This window comes from Tupaia chinensis, unplaced genomic scaffold (genome assembly GCF_000334495.1).
Source record: "Tupaia chinensis unplaced genomic scaffold, TupChi_1.0 Scaffold000045_1, whole genome shotgun sequence".
Taxonomy (NCBI): Eukaryota; Metazoa; Chordata; class Mammalia; order Scandentia; family Tupaiidae; genus Tupaia; species Tupaia belangeri.
The window spans coordinates 7,455,501-7,466,038 of record NW_006159501.1 but is presented as its reverse complement, the minus strand read 5'-3'; the positions used below and the strand labels follow the sequence as shown (position 1 = coordinate 7,466,038).

The 10,538-nt window shown below is 40.1% G+C and overlaps 1 protein-coding gene across 1 annotated transcript in view; it reads right to left on the bottom strand.

Moving 5' to 3' along the window:
* Nucleotides 1–10,538, bottom strand: part of ROCK2 (Rho associated coiled-coil containing protein kinase 2) — a 158,489-nt gene that overhangs the window by 81,878 nt on the left and 66,073 nt on the right. Inside the window, 3 exon segments of the mRNA XM_027773604.1 lie at nucleotides 2,171–2,200; nucleotides 2,203–2,276; nucleotides 3,271–3,352. Of these exon segments, the coding sequence (XP_027629405.1) occupies nucleotides 2,171–2,200; nucleotides 2,203–2,276; nucleotides 3,271–3,352 (186 nt within the window).

Here is a 10,538-nt window from a genome sequence, read left to right as displayed (position 1 = left end):
GACAGCCTCATAGGGCCTCATTTTATTTTTTTTAAATGTTTTTGCCATAGGGCACATGTGCTCACAGGGAGAGAGTGAGACTGGAAAATGAGAAATCACCCCTGTAGGGATGGCTGCAATCCCCTCTCCTCCACTCTTCTCCTGAAACTGTGAGCACACATGCCTCGCATGATTTTCAAGCCACCAGGTCCAGGACTCAAGTTGCAGTCAGTCAAGTGGGAGTCCAGAGATGTAACCACTACACCAGCTGCTGGCCCTGACTCTAGTTTTCAACAGAAAAGTTATATGACATACAAAAACAACAACAAAATATAGCCCATTCAAAGAAAAAATCAAATCAAAAGACATTCTGTCTAAAAGGGACCTAGTGAAAGATATTCTTAATACAGATTTTAAGACAATTGTCTGAAAGATGTTCAAAGAACTAAAGGAAGATGTGGAAAAACATCAAGAAATGATGTACGAGAAAAATGGAAACAGCAATAAAGAAGTAGAAAACCTAAAAAGAAACCAAAACAAAACTCAGGTGCTGAAGAGTATAATAACTGAAATGAAGAGGGATTCAAAGTGGAACAATCAACAAATTTGTATACAGGGCAAAAGAAATTAACAAGTCTGGGAAACAGAAAGAAAAAAAGATTGAAGAAAGTGAACAGAGTCTAAGAGGCATGCATTTATGTTTTATGTACTTTTTGTATGTGTGATGTATTTTACAATAAAAAAAATTTAATAGAGGGACCAGCAGATGGCATAGTAGTTACATTTCTGGACTCCCATGTAGTGACTCTGGTTCAAGCCCTGGACATGGTGGCTTGAAACTCAAACAGGTGCCTGTGTGCGCGTGCCCAAAATCCCAAGAAGAAAATGGAGAAAATGGAACTGAAGTGTGGCCCCCCCCCCCCGGGGGGGGGTGATTTCTTGCTTTCTGTCTGTCCCTCCAGCAAGTGCAGACAGATGGTAGTGTAGCAGTAAAATGTGATGTTCTATGAGAAAATTCCAGTTCAGGTCCAAAGACCTTCCTAAGTATGCCAGGCACACACTTGTCCATAAACCAAGAATAGCTGAAGGCTGGAGACAGATCACGGCACTAAGCACTTGGGGATGCTGTCTGTCTGTCTCTCCCTCTCCCTCCACACCTCTCTGGTTCTGTCACTGAAGGAAGAAAAAAGTAAATAACTTAAAACACACACACAACTAAGGAAGAAAAAAAACAATCAAGAACTTGCCAGATAAAAGCAGCTAAGGGAGCTTGTTACCAGTAGACCTGACCTGCAACGAACAGCCAATGGAGCCCTGCAGGATACTGTCTAGACCTAACGTGAAGTCCTCTGAAAAGATAAAGACCTCAGTAAAGGTGAACACAGGGACCATCTTCCTAATCGTCAGAAGGGGCACATGCTTGCCAGAGAGTGATGGAGAGACAAGGAAAAAGAGAAAACACACCACACTGAGGCATGGTCATGCCACAGTCCTGTCTTCCCCCTCTCAATGGTATTCTAGACACACACTCATGCTCACCCTGCATGGTTTCCGAGCATCCCAGGCCAGAATTTGAACTGCAGTTGGCCATGTGGGATTCGGCCCTCTCTCTCTCTTTCTTTTGGCTATAAGGCACGTGTGCTCGCCAGAAAGAGACAGAGAGACAGAAAGTGAGAAGTCACCCCCCAGGGGGATGGCCATGCTGTAATCCCTTCTCCTCCATTCTCCTCTCGGGATCTTGGGCATGCACGCACACGCGCCAAGCATGAGAGTGGTGGAGAAGGGACTGTGGCGTGGCTGTCCCTCCAGGAGATGATTTCTGACCTTCCCTCTCTATTCCCTTTCTCTCGCTTACTGGCTCTCACTCTCTGGTGAGCTCATGCACCCTATGGCCAGAACCTTAATAAAAAACAATTTTTTTTAAAGTTCTAGTGGAACATCAACTACTGGGCAGATCACAAGTGAAGCCAAGCTGGCCTTGCTCTAAATCACAGTGAGACCTGTCCATAAGCACAACCGCCTCCTTTTACAGATGAGGACACGGAGGCTGTCGGAGACAGTGGTTTGACTGGGGTCAGAAAGCTAACTTTGGCATGGCTGGCACAGGAATCAGATCTACTCAGATGCTACTGACATTTCACAAAGCCATGACGTCACAAAAGTAATAAGAACAAAACAAATACTTTCTTACCAACTGGACTTCACCAAAAGCACCTCTTTTTTTCCGATAACCTTTACAACATCATAGTCTTCTGCCTTCATCTGCAGACCTCTGATTTTTTTCACAATTTTCTCATCTATAATTAAAAAAAAACGCTGTATTTGTAATATTGATCAGATTTACAAGCAATATTTTAATATAAGCATCATATTTATAAACAAAATTTTATCTGAGAAAATTGGACTTGATTTTCAGCTAAACCTGTCAATTTTTAAAGGTTGCTGCTCTGTTTAAAAATATAAGATACAAATTAACCTTACAAAGAACAAAAATTCTCTCTGGTTTATTAATACATATAAACAAACATGACAAACTGCCAATACGTAGCAGTGAAAGCTCTTCTGGTTCCAACTCTGTGCTTGGCAAGTCAGATGCAAGCTGAGGACCCAGGCAGCCCTGGTGTTCAGTCTGATTCAGGGAAGAAAGGGGCCATGTCCTCACTTGCATGTCTAATCTTAGCAATGAAATCTGATAGACTTCTTCAAAAATGTAAATAATATATTATATACAGTAACTATAAATGAGAATGTTTAATTGGGAAAAGTACTTCAGCTTTAAAAGAACTTACGATGACGATAGAACATATGGATTAATAGTTTGGAGAATTTCTTACTCTTAGACTTCACTTACTTCTCCACTGCAACAGCAATATGGGCAAATATTAAGGGGTGCCACATTATTTTATTAACTAACATGAAATGTCCCCATCTGCGGACACATTACTGCTTAAAACTCTGAGTAATAGTACATCCTAGACTTGTCAATATTGATTTAACACTTCTCTTGCAGCTGCTATAAATAACCTGCCTGAAATAAATCAATAGTCTTCATAATTTAGAAAAAATTTTGATTTTTACCTACTTTACATATTATGATGTAGTTCTACAGTTTTACTTTGGAAATAAAGAATATCAGTTTTGAAATAAGCAGCAAACCAAAAAAATTACAAATTAGAGTACAATAAAATAATTAAGCTAATAAGTTTATGGACTGTAATAACAATAATCAAACATAAGCCTTGTGTCAAAAGTACAGTTACATGATCAAACATGAATTTTAAACATACTTACATCTATTTAAAAAGTTATCTATATTCTTGTTTTTCCTCAAAGCAGGAAAATCCAAATCAAGGACCAAGGAATTTAAGCCATCCTATTAAAATATAAAAAGAAGAAAAAGGCAAATTTAACAATGTTCAAGCATTCCCCCCAAAAGTCTTTATATCTAACAGCTTCCCTAATCTCTCCCAGAAAATGTCAAGAATAACCCTCTCATGTTTCCTTTGTTCTTTTAGCCAACAAGAAAGTTTCATTTAAAAATATATATCCACTATTATTTTAGCTAGTTAGAGGTCTTCTGTTTTCTCTTCACTTTGCCAGTAAAATTCCCACAGGTACGAAACAGACCTACACTGGGCCAGCAGGTGGCATGACTGGCAGGCAATGAACGGGGACTGCTCTGCTGGAGCCTGGGACTCCAAGGCTTGAAAAATACCGTGGGGCACATGTGCGTGTCTACCCAAAATCCCAAGAGTAGAATGGAGGAGAAGAGACTGGGGTGTGGCCACCCCCTGGGTGGGCGATGTCTTACTTTTCCAAATCCCAAGAGTAGCAAGCCCATGTGCCCTATGGCAAAAAAAAAAAAAAAAGAAAAAAAAAGAAAAAAAAAGAAAAGAAATATACTTATGCTAAGTAAATTCTTATTCACTTACAAACATTAATTCTGTGCCTTAGCATATGAAGAATAGAAAATCCAAAATTAATAGGTAGGATGTTATCTTTACTCTCAGGAAGCTCCGCCTCAAAAAACAAATTTCCCCTATATCTGAGGGGGGAGGTGATGATGTATTGATTTCTATTTTCTTAAATGTTTTACATTTTTGAGACTTTGTTCAATGAGAATGCAGTATATAGTATTTATAAATCAAGATAGGGGAAAGTACACACATGTATAATAAGTTGGTAGGGTTGTGAAAAAACTAATCAGGGAAGTAACCAAGTTTCAAATTACTCAATGGATATGCTTGGGAAGGTAAGGAAAGTTCTAAAACACTGTCGCATACATTATCTCCGCCCCTGAATAATACTAAAGGAGGTAAGAATACCTTTTATTATTTTTTTTAAGGTTTTTGCCTTAGGGCCGGAGAGAGACAGAGACAGTGAGAGGGAAAGTGAGAAGTCACACACACCCCTGCAGGAGGGCCATTCCACAATCCCCTCTCCTCCATTCTCCTCCCAGGACCTTAGGCATATATGCACACACACCCAGCATGATTTTGAAGCCACCAGGCCTTGGATTCAAACTGCAGTCAGCCATGTGGAAGTCTAGCAACGTAACTGCTATGCCATCGGCTGGCCCCAGAACACCTTCAGTTTAATGACGAAGAACAAACTAAGGCTCAGAGAACTGTAAGAAGTGACTTTGACCTATCTGCAGAAGTCACTAACAGAGCCTTTGTCTCAATGATCAGACTGGCACCCTGTTAAAGGAAACAATGAGAGCACGGAAGGGTAAACAAGGAAACTGAAGAACTAGACAAAACAAAGCATCAGTGAAAAAGACACCTACTGGGAATCTTAGTAGGGGATGAAGCACATGCAAAATTTAGAAAGGTACTGGAATTCTTAATTCACTAATTATTATTTTTTTAATTTGCCAGAGGGTGTGTTTGCTTGCCAGAGAGAGACAGAAAGACAGAGAGAGGGTAGGAGGAAGAAAGCATCCCCCTGAATGAGGCATGGTCATGCCACAATCCCTTCTCCATTTTCCCATCCTATTGTTATCTGGGGCAGGCATGCACACTGATCAGCAAGCCTTTCAAGATGTTGGGGCCAGGATTTCAATCACTGTCAGCCACATGGATCCAGCTTCCTTAACTACCAAGCCATAGTGCCAATCCTTAATTTACTAGTTGTAAAAGAACTGCACATATTATCAATATATTTGCCACTCAGCTATATTTTGTATTTTTAATTTTTACTCACTAAAAATGGTATCACTTTATGGAAACATTATTTAATAACAACACTAGTAGTTTTTAAGGTTTTGTTTTGTTTTTGGTGTGCTCACCAGAGAGAGAGAGAGAGAGAGAGAGAGAGAGAGAGAGAGAGGAAGGGAGAGAAATTGAGAAATCACTCCCCAGAGGGGATGGCCATGCCATAGTCCCTTCTCTTCCATTCTCCTCTTGGGATTCTGGGCACACACTCACATGTGCCCAGTGTGATTTGCAAGCCTCCAGGTCAGGGATTAAAACCATGGTTGGCCATGTAGGAGTCCAGCACCTTAATCACCATGCCACCTGCCAGCCCCTGCAGTTAAGGTTTTTAAATCTACACTCTGAGATACACACACACACACACACACACACACACACACAATTTCCCTAAGACAAACTTTTTTTCAAAGATTCTAGCATTTGAGCATACCAGGCTATTTTCAAGTGCCAAAATATCGAAATATCTTTATTGAAACAGTTTTGATATTTCAGTAAGTTTAAAATGTAAAATCTGAATCATTTCAATCTTTAGCTACATTCACATTTATAGTCTGAATTTTCATTTCAAATCAAAGAAAGGTGCATGCTTTTGGAAAGCATTCTTCCCTTACTCCATTAACCTCCGTAAGTAGAAAAAAACTTAAATTAACAAAGCAGAAGCTTCTATTAAAAGAATAAATCTCAGGCCAGCAGGTGGTGTGGTAGTTCATGTGCTAGACTCCCATGTGGTCAACTGTGGTTCAAGTTCTCGGGCCTGGTGGCTTCCTTTCTCACTTTCCTTCTCTCACTGTCTCTCTCTGGTGAGTGTGTGCGCCCTATAGCAAATTTTAAAATAACAATAACAATAATAAATTAAATTAATAATATAAAAACAAAAAAGAGAAAGAATAAATTTTCCTCAGAAACCTTCCAAACAAGTGGAATACTGACACTTCATACTGAAGTGACAAAACTGCACTAAAATCTCCATTGATGCATAATGAAGTCAAAAGAAATCGGTCTATGAGATAACACTACGGCTTGACATTAGCAAAAACGTTGAGCTCTTGTTTCCTCCAGGTCCTCCAAAAAGTTCTGTCAGAGAGGCAGGAATTCATGAGGATTAAATATTCAAGAAAAAAAATGAAAACACAAATAGTTTCTTATAATAATCCCATTAGTAGAATTTGAGCTTTTTCAGCCATTGGAACATATAAAGCTCAATTGTTTAATTGAGCAATTGTTCTTAAAACCATTTATTAAAGAACAAATGATTTTTCACTTGTACATTATTCATTTGTTTTTATGTATTATTTATTTTAATAAAATGATGGTTTAATCTGCTAATAAATTATATTAGCTTGAGAATATAGGCTGGTAATAGGTACATTACTAAATACACGTTTTTATTGGAGGTTTTATGTATATAAATTTGTACAATTGAAATTTATTCTCTCTAGGGGCCGGCAGGTGCATACTGGTTAAGAGCGCTGGACTCCCACATGGCCGACCATGGTTCGAGTCCCAAACTCAGCAGCTCGCTTTCTCTCTTTCTCTCTTTCTCTTTCTCTCTCTCTCTCTTTCTCTCTCTCTCCCCCTCCTCCCCTCCCCTTCTGGTCAAATTAAAATAAATAAATAAAATAAAGTTCAATAAAATAATTCTCTAAAATAATTATTCTATCTAGTATCACTTTCTAGGAACTAAATCCTGAACTATTTTCAGATACCAGTACACGAAACTAACAGTGACATCCAGTCCCCGGACGAGCTGGGTCAGCGCACCGAAAGCCTGTGTCTGTAATCTTACCTGCTGTGCAGCTTCAGATAAGCCTTAGGCAGTAAGCTGTTTTTAATGTCTGTGATAGCAGATGTGATTTTTTTAAATCCTTTTTCTCCTAAAGCAGAAGTCTGGGTCCCTTGCAGGGAAGACCCCGAGGGCAGTATCCATCACAGGCACCTCTGGCCACCAGCTCTGATGGCACCTGGAACCAGCATGCACATGAATGCTGGGGGACACAGCTGTGAGCGCAGGGGCAACTACCCCTGCAGGGCAAGCTTTTGGGGTTCACAGCAGAGGTCTCCCTTATGCCAGGGCCCAGGGCTTTGGTCTCTACTCCCTAGCAGGACAGAGCAATAGAGCCTAAATTTTCTTTAAAATGACACTGAAACTGAGAGAAATTTTTAAAAGAATAAAAAGACATCTAAGAAAAACTTATAACCAAAACTTCAATGAAGAAAATGAACTACCTGCTCCTTCCTTCACTTCCAGCTGTATAGACATGATAGGAGATGTATGAGATTTCAAGTCAGCCAGCAGCAAAACCAGTGACTGAGAGTCAGGGGCTAAAATCAGACCGACTGCTAGAAAACTAGTATCTGGAGCCAAAAATAAATAAATACATAAATAACCAGCTCAGTTTAGGAGAGACCGTATAACCAGGAGATCAGACACAGCTTTTAATCAAACCTTCAATCAAACCTTGAGCTAAGCCTCCCGCTTACCCAGTTGCTACAAACCCCCTATCTCTAATATCCGGCTGAGAAATTGAATTTACTTGATGCAGGAACTAATTTGAATCACCCATGTGTGACAAGTTAGAATTGGAAAATGGCAGAGAGAAAAGTGTGCTATCCTCCTGTTTTTGAAAAAACACATACAAGCCAAGATCCAATTTCTCCCAGTACAATTATTATGATGGGAAAAAAATACATATAATGGACTGTTTTTCTAACTTTTCCTGAACACAAAAGCCTTTATACTTCAGTTGTCAATAAGGAATGAATTATTGATCTTGACTTCACTTTCAATATACATTGCTTATTAATATCTACTTGCTTTTAAATATTCAAATAAGCTGTTTCAAGGAGTAGGGGGGTTAAAGGACTCTTCTAACTTGGAATTCTAAAGTGATAAACAAAGTCCTATTGTTAAACGTAGTATAAATTACCCTTAGCTGAAATTTTGATGAATTTATAAGTTATTAGCATACGAGTAGAAGTACAGCGATAAAACTGAGTAAGATCACCAAAGGAGGCATTGCAGGCAACAAAGGACCAAGAAGCGAGCCCTGAGACCCACCAGTGTTAAGAGACTGGGGAGAGGGCCAGCAGGCAGCACAGCGGCTACATCACTGGACTCCCACACCGCCAACTGCGGTTCGTGTCCCAGACCCAGGGGCTCAAAACTCACCAGGTGCACTTGCAAGTGTGCCCAAGATCCCAAGAGAGTGGAGAAGAAGGGATTACAACATGGCCATCCCCGGGGGGTAATTTCTCACTTTCCCTCTCACTGTCTCTGATGGACAAAGTTAGGACAGGTAAATCGAATAAACCGAGGACTGGGACTGTAACAGCACAAAGGTCACAGTGACTTTTCTAAGGACCACTTAGATTATAAAGTTATTTCCTAATCAGTGTTCACCTTCCTAGTGCTACTATTTTAACTGCATACTTTTACTTAAAAAAAAAAAATCAACTTTCTTCATTTCAAATGCTGCTATGAGCTAACATTCATTCACACACCTTTAATGTGACCCGTAAGTTCTATATCCTGTACTTCACAACCTGCCAGAATGTCAACTGATTACACAGGTCAATACGGGTGCTTATGACCAGGAGGAACTGCCCTCGCTGGCTGCGCCATGCCGTGTGCGGGCAGCACCGTGCAGGCATGAAGCATGCTCACCTCACGGCGCAGAAGCTGGGCAGTGTTGCCACCCCGACATTGGTAAGCACAGACAATGAAGCTTTGAGAAGTTAAAGAACTTGTCGTAGGCAGCAGTTTACATGGAATAGAATCAGATTCTTACACTGTTTTTATACTTTAAAAAAGTTACTAAGATGAGTCCTGACAGAATACTAAACAATATACAGGTTTTAATGCTGACAACAAAAGAAAACACTTGCTGGTTACAGAGCATAGGAAACATTTCTGTGTATCTGCTGTACAGATAAGTGACCAGGAAATGTTATTTAAATAAATTAGTAATACACTTCCTCAGTCTATTATCACAATTCCAAATACCTAACTAAAAATAGCGGAACCAAACCAACCCACCATCAGCGAATACAGCCTGAATTGGTCTATGCTCCCCCACAAAGTTCGGAGCCTGAGTTCTACTCCACACTAGGATTCATTATTGCTAGAGTGTCCGGAGCTTGTCAGAGCGAAGGCGCATGCACACGAGCACCCTCCAAAGGGATGCATCATATGGCAGCCCTTGTCCTCCCATCTCTCTAGCCCGGCTGGATCTGGGCACAGATGCACAAGCTCCCGGTGTGTGCGATCCGGCTCCCGGGTGACAAGGCCAGCCCACTCCACACTATTTTTTATTTGACTTTCTATTTCACCTGGAAAAATCTAAGTCATATTAACTGACCAGTTACCATTTGTCAGTATTAAATAGATAAAAAGTTTTATGCTTATTTTAATAATATGGCTTTGTAAATAAATAAAAAATTTGTCAGCAGGTATTAAGATAAACTAAATTTATCCTATCACTTAATCTTTTTAAAATCACCTAACCAAAAAATATCTTATTCGAAGAAGGAAGGTACCAAAAAACACATGGAACAAGAATATTTGGTGAAAGGATCTCACATATTTTACATCATACAGACTAACTTCACTAAAAGTTAATTTTAAAGCATAAGAACAAATTTTTTTCCTTATATGAGAAGACTTCAAAAAGTTCATAGGAGGGACCAGCAGTTAGTGTAATGGCTATGTTGCTGGACTCCCATGTAGCTGACCACAGTTCGAGTCCTGGACCCGGTGGTTTAAATTCACGCTGGGCGCGTGTGCGTGTGTGCCCAGGATCCTGAGAGGAGAATGGAGGGGAAGGGATTGCAGTGTGGCCATCCCCCCCAGGGGGTGATTTCTCGCTTTGTGTCTCTGTCTCTCTCTGTCTTTCTGGAGAGCACACACGCCCTATGGCAAAAACCTCTCCAAAAAACCCACAAAGTTCCCAGGAAAATGAAATAATCCAACAAGTTTATTTCGATGCACAAATAAACTTGGAAAATCTATACATAGGATTTCACATACATTTTCCATGAACTTTTTGAACAGCTCACCTATAAAATTTTAGCTACTTATGGCTACAGTAAAATCAGCTCTTAAGACCTCCTACTGCCTCAAAATAACCAGGCAGCACGCACCGATGAAGTAATAGGTCCTAACAGAGTAACATCCAGATTTAGAACACAGGGATAATTTTATCAAAACCTGCCTGAACCCTGAACTCTGCTGTGGGGGGGCATGGAAGCTCCTTGAACACAGAACAGCTCTTCCACCTCTGTAAAACCGCTGAGTCTTTGAACACGCTCTTCTACCACGAGCACTATTTCCTTCCGCTTTCTTTG